Source organism: Mya arenaria, chromosome 8 (genome assembly GCF_026914265.1).
Source record: "Mya arenaria isolate MELC-2E11 chromosome 8, ASM2691426v1".
NCBI lineage: Eukaryota > Metazoa > Mollusca > Bivalvia > Myida > Myidae > Mya > Mya arenaria.
Window position 1 is genome coordinate 67,828,611 of NC_069129.1, and position 23,653 is coordinate 67,852,263.

At 38.7% G+C, this 23,653-nt stretch overlaps 2 protein-coding genes across 2 annotated transcripts; both read left to right on the forward strand.

The window, feature by feature from the left end:
- Positions 1-711: 711 nt before the first annotated feature.
- Positions 712-10,035, forward strand: LOC128244510 (low-density lipoprotein receptor-related protein 2-like). The gene is made up of 18 exons (XM_052962511.1): positions 712-813; positions 1,257-1,339; positions 3,007-3,147; positions 3,431-3,557; positions 3,754-3,925; positions 4,172-4,297; positions 4,767-4,863; positions 5,496-5,632; positions 5,825-6,017; positions 6,254-6,384; positions 6,772-6,931; positions 7,208-7,320; positions 7,461-7,589; positions 7,743-7,937; positions 8,118-8,300; positions 8,552-8,675; positions 8,979-9,082; positions 9,439-10,035. The coding sequence occupies exons 1-18, from the start codon at positions 712-714 to the stop codon at positions 9,573-9,575; spliced, it is 2,454 nt and encodes an 817-aa protein (XP_052818471.1). The 3' UTR covers positions 9,576-10,035.
- A 5,803-nt stretch (positions 10,036-15,838) lies between these two features.
- On the forward strand, positions 15,839-21,434 carry LOC128242408 (uncharacterized). Its single transcript, XM_052959546.1, has 4 exons — positions 15,839-15,988; positions 19,150-19,334; positions 19,709-19,801; positions 20,180-21,434. Exons 1-4 carry the CDS (start codon positions 15,976-15,978, stop codon positions 20,810-20,812), a joined length of 924 nt encoding a protein of 307 aa, XP_052815506.1. The 5' UTR covers positions 15,839-15,975; the 3' UTR covers positions 20,813-21,434.
- Positions 21,435-23,653: the final 2,219 nt, after the last annotated feature.

Here is a 23,653-nt window from a genome sequence, read left to right on the forward strand (position 1 = left end):
GTATGTAATGGGTATATTACAGCTCAGGCGTACGACTGCAGTGTTTGAATAGTACAGTCACTGTCGTTCCAGTATGTAATGGGTATATTAAAGCTCAGGCGTACGACTGCAGTGTTTGAATAGTACAGTCACTGTCGTTCCAGTATGTAATGGGTATATTACAGCTCAGGCGTACGACTGCAGTGTTTGAATAGTACAGTCACTGTCGTTCCAGTATGTAATGGGTATATTACAGCTCAGGCGTACGACTGCAGTGTTTGAATAGTACAGTCACTGTCGTTCCAGTATGTAATGGGTATATTACAGCTCAGGCGTACGACTGCAGTGTTTGAATAGTACAGTCACTGTCGTTCCAGTATGTAATGGGTATATTACAGCTCAGGCGTACGACTGCAGTGTTTGAATAGTACAGTCACTGTCGTTCCAGTATGTAATGGGTATATTAAAGCTCAGGCGTACGACTGCAGTGTTTGAATAGTACAGTCACTGTCGTTCCAGTATGTAATGGGTATATTACAGCTCAGGCGTACGACTGCAGTGTTTGAATAGTACAGTCACTGTCGTTCCAGTATGTAATGGGTATATTACAGCTCAGGCGTACGACTGCAGTGTTTGAATAGTACAGTCACTGTCGTTCCAGTATGTAATGGGTATATTACAGCTCAGGCGTACGGCTACAATATGTGTTATTGACAGTTCTGTGACTTCACTATGACTTTTGTGTGTTTTACAGCTTTGTCATGGGACTATGCGGACGAAGCCCTGTACTACATCATTTCCAGCAGTCCGCCACAGATCTGGGATATGGACCCGGTAATCGATTACAAACCGCAAGTTTAATTGATGGTGCTATTTGCTACACCTAGTCTGATTAACCTATGAACGTTGGATGTATTTTAATTGACTATTTTTTATTATTTGAAGCAAATCCCATTTTATCAAACATTCAATAGGGATTATGGATGTTTTTGGTATTAAAAGGTCAAATGGATACGTAATTGTCCCAGTGCATTGCCAATTCAATTCAAGATGAGGCTGTTGTTACAATGTATGTAACATGTAAGCAGCGTATAAACAAGATGGTGACTTTGGTATTTATTATACTCCAAATGCAAATGATTTACTGTATAGGTTTGTTGGCGAAAGAAATAGTTTTGTCCGTCTTTTGGTCGTAAATAATCATTCATGTATTGACATTTAACTTGACCACTTAGGTAAGTTTAATGTTACTTATATTCACATGTGTGTTTTTGTAGAACGACCCTCAGCACGTGACGATGGTTCACCAAGCAAAGACGGGAGAGAACCCTCACAACATGGTCGTCGTTCCCCACCTACAGTAAGCACATCTTTGTCTTGTTGCATAATTTTCGACTTTAATAAATCAAGATTCTGTTTACGAACCCTGCGCGAATCAATACCGTCTTAAAACACTGTTGTATAAACGAAATCCAACGCCGGTCACGTTTGTTAAAACTTTATATGTATTTTACTACGTAAAACAAGTTACAACCTATATTAATCACTCTCGTTGGCACAATTTTGCGCGAGATTGGGGTCTTGTGGGGGGGGGAAGCCGGAGCATCCGGACGACATCCACCTGTCCTTTTTGGTGACCACATCCCAAACCCGCATGCACTCAGGCCGGAAATCGAGCCCGGGCCGCACAGGTGATAATCGAGTGCGCTAACCCGACGTTTGTTGTGTCACGCTGCCGGGTCATTTTACGGCACTGTCGTTGATCTGTGTTGATTTATGTACTGATTGTACACTTAACGACGAGAGAAAGTGTACAGTTTTGCATTTCCATTATCCTCCGAATACTTCTCTTAAGGGAGGGGGATTTCTACTTGAGGAATCCATATGTATTGCTATTCGAACATTTTCTTCTTGCGAGTCGTGCTCTGTATGGTTTCTCATGTTTTCCCGAAAATTGCATTACTCCAAAAAAAGCTTCATTTCTCTCTTTTTTCTTTTTCATAAAATATATTCATAAAAAACAAACATGAGGGTGGGGTGTAGAGCGCTCCACCAAACATGCATCAAGAAAACACATTAGCAAAACTAACTGGAACATATACATACAGGTACAAAATATTTTTAGAAAATATTTCTCTTTTTAGACAAACATAATGAGCAGATTTTTTATTCGTACTGGCGTAAATTTCAACAGGCATTAACAGTGTGTGTATACCACGTGATAAAGTGCGTCATAAATGCTACGTCGGAAGGCAACATTTTGCTTCGAATTAAGACTTTAAACAAAGATAACTTCAACATTTCTTCACCATTCACCGCTTATGGAGCCCCGCCTTCGGTCTTTTACTAGAACTTGGTTGAGAGTTTAGTTTCTTAAAACACTTCGACATACCTTTTCACAATACGGCCGTCTGACGGAGCACTGTCAAAATATTATTTTGGAGACAGGTTTGTCGAAGTGTTTGTGGAAACTAATCACCTAATCAAACACCGGTAATGAAACGAATGCAGGGCTCTGTAAGCGGCATAGACTGCATTTTGTTTCATTTAAAATGCTGTAGTAAAAGAAAAGATATCTTTGATTTAAGTCTTCATTTTAACCAAAATATTGCCTTCCGACGTAGCATATATGACGTAATTGATCACGTGGTATACACACACTGTTAAATTTATCGGGTTAGTTTAAAAAAGTGGTCGGCTAATGATTATGACGTCATCAAATCATAGCAACACTCCTGCAGAAACGATTTAATCCAGTTGCATATATATATATATATATTATATATATATATATATATATATATATATATATATATATATATATATATATATATATATATATATGACCCTCGATATATCGGCAATATTTGCGACATACACTAAAGACCAACAAATTCAAAAGTGTTGCTTTCTTTTGTCTCAGTCTATATAGTTGGAAGGAAATAGGAAATATATTAATTTATGCTTATATAATTCTACATTGATCATTATGTGGAGAACATTAAGACACATAAATGGTAATTGCAGCGAAGGGTTCTGGATCAGCGGTGGCAGTGACCTAGAGTACGCGGAGCTGGGTTCCAGATTCGACGTCGAGATAAAAACCGTCAACCTACAATACCCTCTTAAAAACCCGTCAAAACTCGTACACGACGTGAAATATGACTTGTAAGTTTATATCCTTATATAAGTAAGAATAAATGTGCTCATTGTCAGTACCTTGCGATGGTTTCGGGTGTACATATCGTATTCTAATATATTTATAGTTTGGTTAATCATAATCAATAATCATGCATGATGGTTGCAATAAAATATTGCATATTTCATAAATTAAGTCTGAAAAATCCACTCAAATTGCCTTGTTGATTTCAAACTTGAAAATATATCATTCGACGTCATAAAACCGCGATACGTTGGCTTTTCTGTTTCACGCCCCATGTCCGTATTTCAGGCTGTTCGCTGTAGTGGAGGGACTGACGGACGGTGGACACACGGATCTGTACAGTATCTACTACAACGGAACCATGTCAGACTACATGTTCAGTGACCGACATATAGAGGACATCGTTATATATAATGTGAGAAACTTTCTTTGTTAAATTAATAGTACATAGATAATCATACTACTTACGTCTTGGACAATTTCTATTGTTTTTGACTTACAGTCGAAATCATATATGATGAATGCGTCTACTTTTTTAATTTAGTCCTTAGCGTACCTTGAAATACATTAAGTGGATCCAATACATGAATTATTGTTCGGTTCTCCTCTAGGAATATGCGGTGTTAGTTCACCGACAGGGTAACGCGTACATACTGAAGACGTCCGACCTGGGACTCACCCTGCCACTTTACAACTCCGTAGAGCAGGGCCAGATAACCGGGGTGGAGAACATCACCGCCATCAAAATCTTAGACCTCGAAGCACTACAGCCACCAGAGCCACGTGAGTCAATGTAGACATGCTTCGTATGATATTATGATGCACCATTCATTCAGCTGTTTCGTTTACAAATAAATGTCAATATTTTTCCTCTTAATCGACTATGAAAAAACTAACGAGCGTTCGAATGAGATTGCGGAGCTAGGATTTTTCTTTCTCATGTTATGATTCCATTTGGGAGTATACAATACTCTCTAACTATATAACAACTAACAATTGATGACCTTATACTGTTCATATATTATACAGGCCAGTGCGACCAGACGTCGTACGGCGGTTGTGATCATATCTGTGTTCCGGACTACACCAGCGGAACCCCCACCTGCGAGTGTTATGTCGGGTACCAGAAAGCACAAGATGGCACGTGTAAAACACGTGAGTGGTGGAATTAATTTAAATAGTTCGTTTGTCCTTTAGTTAATACAAAGGTTAAGATCGCTTGAAACAGAGGGACAGACACGCTAAGAATATGAGGAATTTACAAATTCTCTCGTTATGAGTTTGATGCTTTAGTTGGCGGCTTGTCACTCAGCCGGAGGGTTAGAGTAGTCTAGTGGTTTAGGTGTCCGCCGCAGACCAAAGAGGTTGTGGGTTCTATCCCCAGCTTCTCGTGGCCTCTTAAAATGGACACAAGTACTGGTTTTGCCCAGGAAACAGACTCGAGCGTGATTTTATCAGCTGCCAGCCGACCGCAATACCGTGTAGCATCGTGCAAACTAATGGTACTAGTATAATGCTGTGTAAGAGTGTGTCACTGCAGTCGGTTTTTTGTTTTTTTCTACCACCATTCCACTGATCACTTAACACTTGTTTACACAAAGTTATACCTAGGTGTGTGTTACAGAGCCCGTGAGTGACAACTTTATCTTGGTGACTGACTACACGTACAACCAGATCTTCCAGGTGTCACTGGGGGCAACCACACAAGCCGTGGCAGTACCGTAAGTCACCCAGGCATTTATGTTCTTATATTTACCCATAGCTTACAAGCCTTACATTATATAATTGAAGTTGCTGTAGTTATTGGCGTTGTACTGTATGTACTTTATGTTGTGGCTGTTGTTTATAACGCTCGACTTTAAAACTCGCGGTCGTTTCAATAAAGTTGTCCGAACTTCAATAATCTTAAATCTGAATAAACGTCTCATTGATATTTTTATTTCTTGAAATTCATTTATATGTAGAAAAACACGAAAGTATGACTCTAAGATAATTTCAATTTACGACTAAAATCGACTTCAGATTTTTACTGAAACGGCGCAGAGGACCACAGTCGTATACAAAGATGTCGATTTCATAATCAATCCAAACACCTTTGTGAAAAAAACTTTTGAATAAATTCCATATGCCGTTATGCAACACTAAATAATATAAACTGAACTTAAACGGTGTTCTATAAACATTCAAATTCCGATTAAGACCACCGTCAACCAACCCTTCCCGTCTCCCGTAGTGTTCCCGATTTGGGACGGAATGCTGTGATCGAGTGACCTTCTTCAGACCATACTCCTTTGTTTCATCTCCCATCCCGCTTATCTCCTTGTTAACCCTACCACCACCTTATCTGCCATAGGGTTCCCGACCTTGGACGGCCGGACGGCGTGTTGTGGGACCACACCCGGGGTCTCGTCCTCTGGTCCACCGACCGATCCCGCAGCGTCTACTCCGCTAACCTGGACGGCTCCGATCAGCGCGTCTTCGCCGAGCTGAGTGAGTGCTTGTTACCTTGAATAGAGATTCATCAAATACAGACACATACATCCCTAACATCTTATCTATTTGATTTAAAGCAACGAATTTTGACTTACAAATATTTTTTTGTAATATGCGCATGAAGAAACGGATTTTGTAACACCTTTGTTCATTAGGTTCCAAAGTTTTTGGTTACCATTTCATTTTTAGCGGAGCTGATCGCCAAGCCAGACCGGATCGCCATCGAGCCGACGACAGGGAACGTGTACTTCACGGCGGTGTCGGACTTCTCGTCGGAGCTACAGGACTCCATGATCGGTGTGTTCAACGGAAACGGAAGTAACGCCGTCGTCGTGTGGGAAGGTCACCAGCCGCGAGACATTGTCCTCGACTCTAGTGAGGGGTGCGTCGCATACAGCAAACATTGAACATTGACTCGTTTCCTGCAATGAATATTATTCAGCTACTGTTGGCTTGTAGTGGATTTAATAACTATATGAGGTTTAGTATGACAATGTAAATGTTGTGTGAGTGTTGTGTTGTTTGATACTCCACGTCCGTCTCGTTTCTAATTGCAAATCTTCATCAAGATGTCGATCGGTCAAACTGCATTAATAATTGAACCTTTTTTGTTATCAGGGTAATGTTCTGGACGGATTTCGGGAGCTCGGCACCGGGCATCTACAAGGCAAATATGGATGGCGGCAACCATAAGGAGATCATCCACAACGACATCGTCTGGCCAAACGGCCTCGCAATCGACCATCAAGGTAACTAGTGCTCCAAACATTTTCCTTCAAGAAATGTTTCGTTTTTCACGAACCATGTCTTCCACGACGTGAACTCTGAGATTAAACTATAAAATACTTGTTCTTATACCTGGTAATTGTCTATCATAATAACACCGTTCATGAACCTATAAGATGATACACAATAACCTTAATGTTATTTCTGATTTTGGGTACACTACATATATGTGTGTAAACTATACATATTTAGACCATGTTAGATACATTAAGTAAGAAGCAGGTTTAGAAACGTATACTTTTATTAGAAGCGTTAGTTTTATATATTTGAATACCTCTCGAAAACATCAACGTGATGCCTTCAACAAGCTTTAGTTAACACAAACACTTGTATTCCACATAATCCCCCAGCCCAGCGTATTTACTGGACAGATGGATTCCTAGACAGGATCTACTCGACCAACTACGAGGGGGAGGACCGGACGTTGGTCCGCCAGCTGCCGCGACAGTCCCACCTGATGGATATAGAACTGGTAGACGACTACCTGTACTTCACAGACATATACAAGAGGTGTGAAATAACGCGTTAAGTTAAATGTTCTATTGTCAGTTAGCCTAGTTCGGAATGAGCTGGTACTGCTTGTAATTACACACGCAATTGAACCATATGCTCACGCATATTTTTAATGGGCCGTATGACAAATTGGCGGGAACGATTTAAAACATAACCTTCTGTTATGATCTGTATTTCAAACACTACTTCAGGCATGGAACAAAATCATCGTTAGTTTGGGGAAAATAACTTTAGACAATAGAATAACTTAACTTCCTTCCTCCATGTTTTCAGGCAGGTGCAACGAATGCGGAAGAGCGGCGAGGGGGCACTCGAGTCCGTGGGACCGATGGAGATGGGCAACCTCCAGTCCATGTACATCTTCCGATCCACCGCCACTCTACCAAGTATGCATTAGCTCAATAAAACATCGCTTACTTCTCGACTTTTGCGATGTTACGTTTTCTTATGTCAAATATATAATACTGCAATAATGACTGCTTGGCGTTTTATTCCAAATATGTAACCTTTAACATGTTTGTCACAGAGAGCAGCGCATGTGCAGAGGACAACGGTGGCTGTTCTGACTTTTGCTTCCCGGCTCCTGGTGGCCAGCGGACGTGCGGCTGTAACTGGTACACCTCCCTCCTAGCAGACGGCAAGACTTGCGAAAACGGTAAGGTCATTTTGCGTTAGTCTTTATGAGAAACACGCTCTCGTATCACGCGAAAAAACGTTCTATACTTACTGAATCATTAATGGATGTTTTCTGTTGCTTCTATTATATTCATACAAGTTCATAAACATGCCAACGAAACATTTCATACAGTACCCCGCTGTCCCGTCAAAATTCCGAATGGTGTGATTGTGGAGGACTCTTCCTGTGTACGTGCGCCGGGCCACGCATGCGCATTCAACTGCTCCGCCTCCTACACGGCACGGGCGGACGTGGGCTTGATCACGTGTACCGAAAACGTGGACGAGGACGGAAAGCTAATGTGGGACGTGCAAGATCCGTGTGAAGGTATTTTGTGTACTGATATTCTCAGTTAAAAAAGAGAAACAGATATTGACACAAAATAGTTCAAACCTATGTTCCGGTTATGTGGGAGCTATATATTGTGTTTCATGGAGCTCTATGCATATTCGGCCACTGCAATACATGAGGTTGGTGTTCATATATCTTTCTTGTTTTTCTTTTTAGAGATACAATGCCCTTACTTCATAGACAACGGCCAGGTGAACTCGACTTGCTCGATGCGACCTGGTGCGCTTTGCACGTTCGACTGCAACGCCGGATTCCAGCCCGCCATGGGTGCCCGCCACGTCATGTGCCTGCGGGAGGGGACATGGAACGCCACCAGCCGCAACCAACCCTTGTGTATAGGTAAAATAAAACCGAATGTAGTAAATGATAGTCCATGGATGTTTAGCGAAGATATTTAGTCATTGTTTGGTGAGGTCAAGGTGGTTGGCCGTGTTACCTCATGCTTTAAATGTTTAAATATTTGGTCTCCTTGTTGAACATGTTAATAACTACATTTTTCAGCTTCCGAAATATACACGAAGATCCAGCTATATATAGGATGAGGACAACTGGAGATATGTTTATATGTTGTTTAATCTGATGCATTGTAGAAATTGTTCGGTCGGAGCAGCTGATTGCGGACGGAAGTAAGAAGGCGGCTATCGGTGTAGGGGTAGGCGTGGGGATCGCCGTCCTCATAGTCATCATCATCGTTGTTCTTTTTCTGCTGTACAGGTAACTAATAGTTCGTTATACGTGTATTTATTTGCAAGGTATTATTAATTATGTTATGGTACTTTGTGGAATGGTGTACTTTTTAGATATACACATCGCGTACTGACGATATCTGACATCGTACATTAAGTTAGTCATTATGGTCTTATTAAAAAATGATATTAAGGCGAATCTTCCGGGAGTCTGGTTTATGCATGTTTATCTTTTATTTCTAGTGTTTGCATACTGTGTAGTTCATTTTTATACAGCATAAATGGATCATTTCTTTGCATTGTACAATAAGCATAGTTATTTTTCAACCAGGCTGGGAAAGCTAAGTGTTCCATTCCGGAAGAAAGATGCGAGCAATGGAAGTTCCTTCGAGAACCCGCGATACCGGGAGAACAACGTCGACCTGCAGCCAGTCGGTTAGTTACCTGCTACGTGCGGTTATAATGTTAAAGGGTTGCCAGTATGTGCATTTATAATGTTAAAAGGGTTGCCAATATGTGCGGTTATAATGTTTAAGTGTTGCCAGTATGTACAGTTATAATATTAAAGGGTTGACAATATGTGTAGTTAAAAAGGGCTGTATAAGCAAAGTAGTAGATTAAATACACATCGTTGTTTTCAAAATGTACACACAGTTTTTCTTCTAAAGCCTGTATTAATACTTGATAATTATTTTAAATCATGAAATTAATGACATTATATCTAAGTGTGCGGCTAGACCACATACCAGAACCACTGTCATCTAGCATCAATACTCTCTCTTTGTGTGCAGGGACGCCGGAGGCCGGGAACGGGTTCGGCTACTCCAATCTTGCCGAGGACAAGGCGGACCTGACGCAAGAGTCCTGGCGGCGGACGCAACAAGCGGCGCCCGGAAACACCTACGACAACAACGTTCCTAAACGCTAACATCCGGTTGGGATCCAACACGATAGTAGCGCCTTCTAACACCTACTTCCGGTGGTCATTACGATATGAGAAGCCCATGTAAATGACTTTGTGCTCCTGACACTTTAAAGACTTCGGTGTAAAATTGTATAGCACACGCTCAAACAGTGATGGAATGGCTGCCGTATTTTTTATATTTATGTACAATACATTGTGTACGATATGTTTTTGATATTTTTTAATATTTTATACAAATTTATGTACGTTGTCATGCAAACATGTATGTTCCATGAATGTGTTATGTTACTTGAATGTCTAAAACTTACATTAATGAATTCCTACCCCATGATTAAACTTACAGAGCAAACCCTGTCACGTTTTCTCCACCAAGTATAATAATAAAGCAGTTTATGTTTTTAAAGCTTTGTTGAGACCCCAATAAACTATGGCGTTTGTTTAAAGAAAGGTGCAACTTCATGCCTTTCAGCAGCTCCAAAACGTCCACACATTCTTGATACTTATTAACTATCCCTGCTCTATAGGGTTCATAGATATTTGTTTGTTTTTCGCAGACTACCGTCCATGAATGTTATCATGCATATTAGTAAAGTTCTACAAAAAAGAAAAGATCCCGAAGTGTGGGCGCCGCCCGAACACGGCCTTCTGATCTATTTCACTTGTCAAAACATGCATTATTATGTTTAGTGCGTGCACTTATGTGTGTGCAAGTGAAATCGAGTTTTTAAAATTAAAATAGCCGAGGAAACCAGATTATAAATCATAAGTGACATATTGTAGTATATTTACCTTTGTTTATCATGGTAACTTAACATCGTAAACAAAATGTTCTTTAAAGTCAAAATATAGTCATCGACAAAAACTTTCTATGGAATATAAAGAAAGATTTGAACAATAATAAAGATCTCATTGTTCCACAAATAAGTACATACACTAATTCCTTATTTTGTGAATATTTGTGTGCTTAGAGTGAAGGAAATAACAGATAAAAAGCATAATTGAAATACACTTTCTTTATTATTTTACTAGCTTAAATGCACTTCATTCTATTCAACGTTATATATTGTTAATAAAACGTGAACACCAGAATGTAGTCCATTCTTTATTTGATCCCAAGAAGATCCCGCCATTGCTGTATTCGATGACATTCAAAATCCGACAAGACCGTATAGTTTGATTACTTCGAAAATAACAATAGGTTGTAGTTGCATGCATGTGTTTATTTGTTTAATCATAGTATTGATAAAGCATTTAGCCGATTAATTGTTTTCTCTGTATGTGTCATCTGAAAGGTCTAGAAAAAAAAACAGAAAATGGAGGGAGCGCAGCGAGGCCAGGCCGACAAAACTCGCACTATTTTCTGTAAAACTAACTTATTTGGTGTTCGAATGCACTTTTACTTACAAGCATTGCCCTCAATGTAGTCACGTGATATTTTGCCGCATTTTGGCGCGAAAGATAAACAGCCCAGATGTTATATAGCTCAATCTAATTAGTAAGTGAGTGTCACGTGACGGTAAATTGGTGCGACTTTGTGAGTATTTCATAAAGCCAAATGAAATCAAGTGCTGGTTGTATAAAAAGGGAAAAACACCGAAATATTAACGTGTAGGTTCTTTAAAACTCAACAAATTGTAGGTATTTGGGTTAGTAGAATTACCTCGATACGTTTACATAATACATACACCATTACTGGGATGACATCGTTATTTTTGATGTTAATATGCTCTATTCAATTACGATATTCTGATCTCTTTTCGCAAGAGAAAGAATCTGGACAAAAAACGCACATTAGTGTACAGAATTGTGCTGACCTGGTTGAATATTTAATAGAAAAATGACAAAAAGGAGTAGAAGATCTTAAGTAAATGTTTAATTTGTATTTAATTTTTATCTCATAATTATTTCAAGTATGAACTGAATACATGAAGTTAAATACGATTCGATAGCTGATTACACATGTATTGTAAATTAGGACTATGACGTAAGCTTCTAATGTCATCAGACTATGAAAACCTTCTCTGACAATCATTGTTACATCGCGCATGTGCAACGATCTATGAGAAATAGACTACCAAAGCATGTAGACCGATAAAAAACACTTAGGTATTACCGTTGATAGAGCTCTTAAATGCGGGGTTTATGGTCTTTATTTCACAAAAATTCTCCAAATATTAAAAAAAGTTATCTTTAAAAATCTTACCTGAATCGAGACTTGTTGACATTTGTTGCCATGCACTTTACCAAATAAGTCACGTGGGTTCTCCACCGTGACATACCTGTGTATAAAATGTATACTATGTCTATATCCCGCACATGCATATGCATGTGGGCCGATTTAAAAAAAAATATTATTTTTTTACCCTCTCTATATAAGTACATGAACATTTAAAAAACTTGAAGGGTAATCAAGTTATGTCAACGCACTATCTGGTATTGAAGAAGCTTCAATAATTAAATAGTGAGGCAATAGTCAGACATCGACAACAAAATGGTCAGTTCATATATATTAGAAATAGAAATACGTATAGTGGGCGAAAACTCCTGTTCTCACAACACTTTCTAGTCAATGAACTAACCGCGAGTCTTGCCCATCTTTTAAAAAAAATACCATTCTTACACGTAAATGTTCTTTTCAGATACAATGCATTATCAAATTTACAACTGTAGTTAAGACTAGAGAAATGAAACCATATCCAATAGTCAGAGCTGTGGGACCACTATAGATGTCATTCATCGCAGGTTTCGCGGCACTTTGGGTACAAAATTACTCCTTTGGCGAATATCCCGTCAACCGATGGGAGTAAAAATCCCCCCTTTGACTTCAAAATTCTGTTTACGTCACACTTGGGGATGTGACGGGGTCAAGCCATAATGCAGCCATTATAGGACACGGGTAGACCTTTATAAACTCAACAACAACAAAAACAACAACAACAACAAAAACACACTCTACTTTAGCGGTTCCAGGGGGAGCACCCGGCGTGCGTCCCCTTCCCCCTTTCATCGACCAAGTTTTCTTTTTTATTACAATATAGGAGATAAAAGGAAAATACGTCCGAAATGCAGCATTTCGGACTAGTTTGTATATGTATTTCTTATGGGGGTACCCTCCTCTGCACTTTATGCTAAGTAATTTCGATTCTGAGGGAGGGGTGAAAGTCAAAAGGTTACGCCTTCTTAATTACGCCCCCTCTAACGTTAAATCCTAGTACTGCCCTTGCTCTACGTTAATGCATGTTTATATTCACCGTCAAATCTGTTCTACATTGGCCCCAAAATATGTGCGAACACCCAAGTAAAGTGCATTCCCTCACCACTTATGTCTACATAAATCGAATATATCATATTGAACGCTCCATTTAAGCAACTTATGTCTGGTTTTAGATACTAGTAGTTTATTGTTAGACACTTCACATCTGTTGTGACACGGACTAATAATACGAATATAAGTACATGCATCGTTTTATGTATACTATGATAAACTAAAAAATCGCACTCTTTATAATTGCCTTATAACCTTTATAACCTGTATTGAAAATATGCTTAAAAAAGAACCTGACTGGACAAAAAAAGCCTGAAACTTTGTTTAAAAATAAATTTTACTTCAGAATGAAACAAAACTGATACAGAACAATAATTGAAGGTCGTGGCTTCAATCCTATAAAATGATTCGATATGTTGATCAATTTATTCAAAAGCCAAGTATATCAACCTTGTTATGTTTATCTTATCCCCGAAATATTTAACTTTGGATGTAGTGATGGGATTAGAGACATATCACATGATTGGTTACTATAGGTCGGTCGGTCAGGCTGTAGGTCGGTTGGTCGGGCTATAGGTCGGTTGGTCGGTCGGACGGGCTGTGGGTCGGTTGGTCTGTCTGTTGCAAATCGTCTGTGGAACGAAATACTTCAGCATTTTAAGTTGTAACGCGCCATGTTTGTCGTGCGTTGAAGATTATCGCATCCCACGACCTAGACCTCTATGGCCATATGTGCCCTTTAATGCTTAAAACTTGAACCCCCTGGATTTTTAAAAAAATCTACTCAAACTCGGTGCCGTTATCACAATGCAATGAATAAGTGTTTTGTTGGTGTTTTTTTTACAATAAAAAATGTCAAGATTGATGTCAGGCCGGACCGTCCCGGATCATCTACGGACTGTCCAGGACCCAACATGAACAGCCGATGATTCGTGTCCACACGTCATGCCCGATCACCCAGGATCAACACAATCCTACTACGGGCTTTCCTGGAGCCAACACGGTTGCTACATGGATTTTCACGGACTGACCCGGATTAAAAACCAACAACTCCCAGATGGCACGGGGCGACCCTGGATCACCACGGCAGTTTTAAACAGTTAAAATTGCCGGGTTGATATCCTGGACCATCCAGGAGCATCCTGGGCCATTCCGGAATGTCCCGGATCAGCCTGGACTCACGGATCCAACACTGATCGATCCCGGACCGGCAAAATTTCAGTCCAGGACGATCCGGGGTGATCCAGGACAGTCCGGGATTTCGGTTGGACTGGGGTTTTATTTACGAAAGCACGTAACAAACGATTTGAATATTTAAGCATATTCTGAATAAACAATTTGATCCCTTTAGATTTATTAAAGCATGTAAGACATTGACAAACATTACAATATGTGCACATTTTCACTTATAAACAAATTGCTAAATTAAGTCGTATTTATTTTTTATTTATTTTTTCATTTAAACTGTAGCAAGAAATATATGCTACGTCTACATTGTATTTTGATGACGATTTAATCACTCAAAAAAAATATTAGCTACGGAATCAACGGCATCTCATCTGAAAACATTTTGACATTCGTTGTACATGATTGTGACATAATAATAGTAGCATTAGAGACATAATATAATAGCATAATCAGCCTGAAGTCGGGCACGGAGGTAGTGGAATAGTGCAAACTCAAAGTACTTTGAATATAAAGTATATACAGCAAATCTATCGCCATTTGAGTGTCTATACTTATGTTTTATATCAATTGTTTGTAAACAAAACTTGAAACGCAAATTCAAGCAAACGGCCGATTGTTCAGAAAAATAGTAAAAGTTATCAACGACATCGTTTTTATAACATCAATAATTTATGCTTTATTTAGCTGAAGCTGAAATAAAACATAATACAAGATCACTTACGGATTGGCCTGAACGTTTCTTCAAGAATAAATAAATTATATGAATATGTACGTAAAACATCCACGAACTTCCTGAACAGCCTTCGTTATATGTATTTCGATTATAATGCACGTACGCTATTATCATTTGCTACCTTTTCATCATTTTACATTTGTAATGGACCGTTTATGTCATATGATGCAACATGACTTTGTATTGTCGTCAACAAAATCTCACTTGTTTATTTTACATATAAGTCGCTTGATCACCGCTTGAATAGCATTAATTTACAATATATTATATACGCTTCTTCATGTATTATGTCGAGAGCTGAAGGCACGCACTCGAGTCCATGTCCCGAGTAGAAACCAGTACCATGAGAGGCCATGAGAGTTTCCATGTGGGGATCGACACCACAACTTATTTCATGAGAGGCAGACAACGTTCTCACTTGACAACTTCCATCCTAAAATTAGACTATTTCCCTTCCTCTATTCGTAGAGAAAAGTATTACAATGCGTCTGCTGATAAGCCGTTGTCAATCTTATTGTCAAATTGAATTCTTTACTAGCCATCATTATCAGCAACAGCAACAACATCAATTATGATCAGAAACATAATACTATATACATTAAAACCTAGGATTTATATGTTATTTTCGCTGCAGTTCATTTTGAAAATCATAACATGTATATGTTTGAAAGTGTGATGTTTCTTATCTTAACCAGGTGACAATTTATGATAAATACAATTTTTTTAGTAAGTTCAAGAATAGAAATAAATAAGTATCACAAACATTGTAATACCACAATGCAGCGATACAACATGGTCATGACTAAAATAGTTTTTAAAACGCCGCGGGACATATCACGCATTAAAATAACATCTATATATATACAGGGACTTTAGGTTTTGTCTTCGTCATCTTTCGATACATGTCACCCAGTTGTTTTCATCGATCTCCGACATTCTCCTGCAGTAGCATCGGGGTAAAACACTGTATCGATTAGAGGGTTCATACCAGGCATTGCTGAATGCACAGTGAACGTGGTTGTGTGTATTGCTTGTTCAACAAGCGTGTTCTTATATAACCTCCATACCTCTCTAGTTATCAGAGCGTGCAACCATATATCGTATATATAAGCACATACTGTTTACGGACTTATAAAAGGTGCACACATGATTGTAAACACACGTCTGTAGATTGGTGTAATGGCAGGTCTCGGATAAATCAGGCTAAACCGTTTGCCATGGAGCATCGCGGTGAGTTGTATTGATTGATTGATTGATTATGATACTTATTAGGTGAATCACTTTGTTCATGTAGATAAGGCACTTGGTATTGTTATACAATGTTCTATATCCATTATTTAACATATGTCCTCTATAAATACCGCGGTGATTATGACACTCAAGACAGTGACTTATACAGGTGTACCTTATTATCGATTATGGTTATGTTAGAAAAGGAAATCAATCGATCGTTGCAATATCTTAAAGGATCACTCAAATTATTCAAAATATATCAGCTTATTATTAAATACCCTGATGATGATCTATTTATAGTAAGAATCTATAAAACCATGACGTCTTCTTAAGTGTTATTTATATAATATCGGTATATAAAACAAAACATCAAAAGGGTGGGATCATGACATTGTAATTTAGGCTATTCCAACAAATGAGTCAAAATCAATAAATGCACACATGATCCGAAACTGTTAATTTAAAAACAATATTCAACTACTTCTTTTTTTTTAAATTAGCTGAAAACAGCATGGCGTTTATTTATAAGTTAAAGTTTGTATTTTCCCTTGCATTTGGTGTTGACTGTTGGTTGAATAAAGACTATTGAATTGATAGCTATCTTTTCTATAACAAAGATGTTTTTTTACAATGAGTCAGTACACAACATACATGAAAAGGTATATTAAATATATATGTATATATACATACATACATATTATTGGATTAGAGAATGGTTCACGATAGTGAATTAAGAGATATTTTATGTCCATTTATCAAGAACAGTTTAAATATGCCATTTGTATGTGCATACCTATAGCTCAGTAAGAATCAATATAAACCTTGCCGAAAAAAAACAACACAAGGTTCAAGTTTAAGAACAAGTTGTTTACCAAAATGAAACCTGATACTTAAACCTGATCGGCTAAAGATATTGCGAGAAATTCAGGCCAGAACTAGTTTAGGCTATTAGAATGTCATTACAAAACCATTTGAAAAGTTTTTGCAAGAAAACCAAAATTCGGTAATTATGGTATACAGCCATTGAGTTTACCAATACAGGTCTGCTTAATTACATGTTGGTCATTTATAACATACAAGTTTCTCTTATGTTAAAGGTAATTTCAAAAGAACGGTTAAGGTTTGAATGCCCTTAAATTGATAAGACTCCCGCAAAAGTATTTGAATAGTAAGCAGTGATTTAGTTCGCAAATATTTACCGCATACTGATACAGGATTATCCAGGTCAGTTTCAGGCACATGTTGAACTAGAGCATTCACACATCATAGTTTTCACAATTTTGTGAAATATTGATCACGATTTTCACAAATCATTTTTGTGTAACATGGGTACGGTCAAAGAAGGGGGATATGGGGGTCGCATACCATACCGAAGGGGGATATGGGGGTCGCATACCATACCGAAGGGGGATATGGGGGTCGCATACCATACCGAAGCACATTTGTTTTACAAAAGTTGTTTTATATGTCAGTTGCATTCCATACATGTGTAAGCGTGTATGGCAATGTAAGCAGTGTTCTGTTGCTCATTCGTCTGTCGGTCCGTCCGTCTTTTGTCTGTCTGTCGGTGCCCCTCCCCACCCCCACACACTTAATCCGCTAGATCTGCAATCTGTTTTTGTCGCACTCAAGACCTAACAAACTAAGCAAAATTCATGAAGCTGATGGTAGATTTACATATCAATTTGTGAAAAATGTGCTCATTTACATAATGAAAAGATAACAGCTTTTAAAAATCTCGAAGAGACAAAACTAAAATGACGAAAAAATTGTAAACAATGTGCTGATTGATGACTGTATTTATAAATTGCCCGCTCGAGCACGCAAGTTAGATATGTTTGTAAAAATGTGAATGTTGCGGTCTCACATATGTAAACTTCGTTGTTTGCCAGTATTTTTTGCCTTTATAATGATTGATTTATTAGGACAATTATTCTTAAATAGTTCAGTTTAATTGAGTTATTCTTTCTTTATAATGTTCTCTTCAGCCCGACAGTGAGTATATGACTGTCTTGTTTTCCATGTCAATATAATTGATTAAATATTACAGCTGGGTGATAATGATCCTGCACGTCCTGTTACATTGCCGCGTAAGGTTTTATATTGAACATAAATCAGAAATCGGCCATAGTAGTTAAGAAATCGACCAAAAAATAACGCGGATGACGTCTGTGAACTTGTCAATGTGCCTTCTCAAATAAGATGTCGAGTCCGTCTTGTACTGTAAATCTTTTTTTGCATCTTTTACACACAGCCAGGCCAGGGGTGTGAGTGGCCATGCCGGAGCCAGCAATTATAATATAAAAATCAAACAGATCGAGAAATGTAAATAAATCACGAAATCATAACCTGCACTAACCTTATACACACGGACCCGAAATCTCGGGTATGCATAGGGTTTAAGCCAGGTTTTTAAAAAGAAAGACTGCTCCAGAAAAGGGTCATGGAATGTGAAGATAAGTATAGGCAGATTTTACTGGGCTGTGGTAAACTTGAACATTCTGAATTTCTTAAAATGTTAGGAATTGTGATAAATTGAAGTTATATTTTGTTTAATCGACCAAAACCCTATAGTGGGTATGTATTTATATTCTTATTATAAGTTTAAACCAAAACATTTTTGACAGTCTTAAGCCTTTATTTCCATGGTGGAACTTGCCCAAATCACTCCGTTAAATTTAGTAGCATATACTGGCCTTCGTACGGCACACTATAGTTAGATGCCATAGCACATAGGGCCAAAGACGTCATTTAAGCAATTTTTGCAATATGCGAGTATGTAACCATCCATAGTTCAGGCGGTTGCACACCGCATTACTAGTCACGAGTCACATCGTCGATTCGAAACACGCCGAACAAAACCGAACCCTCATTTTTCTTCGAATACCATTACTTATAAAACCCATCACGTGTCAGTCAATTCGTTTTACAAAATAAAATTATCAACCAAGCGTTCTACGGATTTCAATCACGAGCGAATTGAAATTAAACTCAAATCCCATTGGTCCATGCTTACAAATGTAGTGATCTGCCACATCAGCACCACTTGTGTTTTGCACTTGTAATGTGTCTGTAAACAATGTTTCATATATAGTGTGATTTAAGACCCGCAAATATGACGAACAATGTACGCCATACCATGTCTTGTCTGTTTTCAGATGTCACTGATCCTGACAGCCTCCATTTGGAGCGAAAGAGGCGGGCGGCCGTACGCACCTACCTCACAATGTCCATCATCCAGTTCACTGCTGGTGTTGGATCGATCGCATGCGCCGCCTTCGCGACCCACTTGAGGGAGGAAGGTTTCCCATACTACGCAGGCGGCTTCGCAAATGGATCGTTTGTAAGCACACTTTAGGCCGTGAAATTGACGTGACGTTCCTTAATTTAGCTTATCTTCGCGTGGTTACAACAATTGATTACTAATACCTGCTGTTTTTTTGTGAGAGTGTATGTACATCACTCGTTCATGTCTTGATATAAAATGTATTTGAATTTGAAATGTTTTTCTAGTGTTGTTTCAAGTTATATTACAATTGCATTGACTCATTAACAAGTGTTTTTATTCGCCGTATGCTTTCAAGTCATTGCTTTGTGTGTGTTAAAACCTCAAAGTAGTTTTTTTTTAAACTAAGCAAACATCAAATACAAGAACATTTATAAGAGCTACATTTTGAATCAATTGTTTAACTCTTTGTACTCATGTTAATTTGGTAGCTGATCATCGCGAGCCTGCTGGCGTTCCGCGTATACAACAAGGGTCCATACTGTACGACCTGTGAGGACGCTAAAAGGGAGGTCAACTGTGCTGTAAGTAGAGCCTCGCATGTAACGTTATGACGAATCGTCACACTCGATGGCATCAGGTTGCGCCATTGTCTACTGTTGAAGGGGTAGAACACCAATTTGTTTGGCTTGGTGACCATCATGAAACAAACTCAAGTGCACCTAGCCCGGACATATCACGTGCACCCAGCTCGGGAATCTCACGTGCACCCAGCCCGGGAATCTTACCCATCCCAGCTGGAACACAGACTTAAGTGTTTAGTCGGGCAGTTTTTAATTATTTTAATTTAACAGGAAATGTGTTTATACACGGATTTAAAGAATAATTCTAGAGCTTTAGACTGGCTGATATAGATTTCACCCTCATCTTATTAAGATTGTATGAAGTCCTTCTAATTTCAGGCAAACTGGCACAGAGCTATTTCATTATTCATGTTTTTCGTGTGCATCTTCGCCATTTCGACGGTGTGGATTTACGGGCTGTGTATAATGGACGAGGAGGAATGTACATACGAAACAAATATCCGCTCAAATAAAATACTGGCCGGGTTGTTGTTTGCCTTCGATGTGGTGGGGATCAGTACGTCGGTAGTTGGGCTGGGTCTGCTGCGACGGTACGGCCCTGCGTTCGGTATGGTGGCATACCGGGGTAGGTTCGGCGTCATCCGGCAGGTAAACGACTACAGAGACGTATGGGCAGACATTAGGCACCAGAATGAGGAGTACCGACGCCGCAACGGCCCGGCATCCACTACCGAACCGCAGGGGTTTACTAACTTTGGGTTCGAACCTCCCACCCCTCCCCCGTACAGCCCCACCGACGTGCAGGTCAGCGTTATCAGCGGTAACAGTGTTGGCAATCAGGGCATGGTTCAGACTATAGACACTGGCACAGAGCCGTCAGGGCCGCCAAAGTATAGTGATATTGACTCCTTGGTGACACCCGAACGCTCCCAGTTGCCCATGGAGCCGCCGCCGCCATACACAGAGCTTGCCGTACCCGGCACATCAACGCAGAAAATCGCAAAGGTGTGAAACATGCTTTGCAATCGCTGAATTTGGAAGGATGCACTATAATTGACATAAACGAATGCAAAGTACACAATGTATATTTAATCAGTGATAAATCAAATATTTAGTGCCTTACAGTGCAATACATACATATATATATATATATCTCACCCAGGCATGAAGCACACTTAAAGGTTTGACATGTACAATTGAAGGCTGCTGACAGGGCTTTTCGTTTCTATCTTATCTGAATGTATTGTTTGTATGTTGCCATAATTTGATGATTTGTCATTAGTTGTTTGATAAAATAACATACTGTTCAAAATTAAAACATGCAACACTTATATAATGCGCTGTCAATTCATTACAAATGATATAGCTCAGGATAAACGCGCAACGTAGGATTATTGTTAACTCTAAGCTATCTTTTATACAGTTGTAAACTTTGTTTTTTGCTCGATATTTGCATGATGAACATTTAGAATTAATTTGGAAAACAAGAGGCTTTGGAAACATTCTAAATGATTGTCTACGCCTGGGACATGATATCATCATTCTCCACTTCAAATGTCTGACCTGGCCATTTCTGTAATTGATCACCTTGTCCATTTTATATGATACTTTTCAAGTAAACTTCTAGAATTTATTGAAATGTCATATTATTAGTTTTATTTGGGAATTAAATCAAAGGCCTCTTAGGGACATATTTATGTGTTCAAGCTATGTGATGGACATCTGTGCCTAGTAAACAGCCAGTTTGATTCGTGATTCCTGCAAGCTGCAATATATTTACTAAATCAGCACAAAGTCGAACGTACAATTGGTTTGAAATATCATGTCCGATGAGTTACATCAAGTACATCCGTTCATCTATCAACGATTTAACTGTAGTGATGAAGCCAAAATGAACATAAACATGCACGCATAACCATAAACAGCGGACGGGAACACATGGCCTGAAGAGCGCGCTTCCGGTTGAATATTAGACAAATTCACAATAGACGTACATATATTGAAATATAAGCTTTACCATATTTATGTTTTATGCACTTTTCAATGCGAACTATTGGAAATAGTCATTTCCTAAATTACTATATAAACGCGTCAAAAAGTATTTCAGGGACAAATCTACCCCCTGTGAAAATGTCGGCATATAAACATAATATTAGAGTAGGTGACGGGCTCTACAATTTCTAATTGTCTTACTTTTCGCCACCATTAAAATACTTTTATACCCGTCCGATTCCCAATGCAGGGGTCCAGATCCGACCGCATGCCTTTTGAAAACCGACATTAAACGCAGCGTAATACCCAGACATCTGCATGCAACATCTTATCATTTTGAAACCAGGATACTTTAACGAGTACATATATTAATTGAGTTGACAGACGAAGAACATAGTGAACTTAATTTTATTGTTATATTGTTTAGCCATTGGTTAATTTCGTGAAAACATATATATATATATATATATATATATATATATATATATATATATATATATATATATATATATATATATATACATAAACACTTCGCACACAAACAAAGAATCATACGGAATCCAATTCGGGCCATCGCGATCCAGCCCCTCGCCTTTTGAAAATGTCCAAGAAAAAACGCAATATGTTTACTAAAACATATTTTCCTCAATTTCTGCAGTTCTTTATCTTAAAAACCTCGAAGTAAAAATATGCGCCGATTCAACAATTAGTATCGCGTTTTGTTGCTCCAGACAGACTTATTAAAAATAGATGCACCGAAGTGTAATGCTCTGCGTTAAGTATACTAAGACCATAAAGTAACAGACTCTTGTGTATGTAAAGGGGTAAGTCAGACCCGAAACAGGATTTGTATAATAGGTGTATTCTGTACCGCAGTTTAACAACAACTAACAATGATTCTTGAAATACATTAATATAATGCGTGAATGCTACTCGATGACTGGTAGGCGGAGCTTATCAGATCCTGCAGACCACTTCACGAAGTAAATTTTAAATTTAGTATTTTTTTTCAATTTAAACAGAACTTCATATAATTAAACCTCTTGGTTTTCAATGAAGAATGATGCGCCGATATAACAATAAATGTCACGTATTTCTCCAGACAGACTTCTCTAAAAAGATGTTGATGTCAAATCTCGCATCGTTTTTTATCGAATTTCACATAAAAACACTATAGTTTTTCTATACAAAGTGCTACAAATTTGACAGAAAGAAGATGCGAAAATGTAACTGCAAACAAATGACACGTTTTTCCTTGCACATTTTCAAAAGGCGAGGGGTAGGTAATAGCAATGACCCTAATAGGATTCCCCCCCCCCCCCCCCGCCGCCTTTTGTGTGTTCAAGAACAAAAATGCGACATTTGTTTGCTATAATGTCGCTTCTTTTTTTCTTACAGTTCTTTATTCAGTAAAGCCTCTAGGATGATAACCTGCTAACATTTACAAAACGACAGCAATATCGGTCAATCAGAATTAAACGTCATAAACACATTTTCATTGGACAACTACGATCAAATGCGCACTGAACAACTACGAGCACATGTTCACTAGACAACTACGAGCACATGTCCACTAGAAAACTACGAGCACATGTTCACTGTATAACTACGAGCACATGTACACTGGACAACTACGAGCACATGTTCACTGGACAACTGCAATCACACGTTCACTGGACAACTACGAGCACATTTTCACTGGACAACTGCAAGCACGTGTTCACTGAACAACTGCAAGTACATGTTCACTGAACAAATGCAAGTACATGTTCACTGAACAACTGCAAGCACATGTTCACTGAACAACTGCAAGTACATGTTCACTAGACAACTACGAGCACGTGTTCACTAGACAACTAC

Coding starts and splice junctions, on each gene's coding strand:
- LOC128244510 (XM_052962511.1), top strand. CDS start 712: ATGACTTTTGTGTGTTTTACAGCTTTGTCATGGGACTATGCGGACGAA. Junction 1,340..3,006: donor GTCGTCGTTCCCCACCTACA/GTAAGCACATCT, acceptor TGGTAATTGCAG/CGAAGGGTTCTGGATCAGCG. Junction 8,676..8,978: donor GTTCTTTTTCTGCTGTACAG/GTAACTAATAGT, acceptor TTTTTCAACCAG/GCTGGGAAAGCTAAGTGTTC.
- LOC128242408 (XM_052959546.1), top strand. Junction 19,335..19,708: donor GCTTCGCAAATGGATCGTTT/GTAAGCACACTT, acceptor TTAATTTGGTAG/CTGATCATCGCGAGCCTGCT. Junction 19,802..20,179: donor AAAGGGAGGTCAACTGTGCT/GTAAGTAGAGCC, acceptor TTCTAATTTCAG/GCAAACTGGCACAGAGCTAT.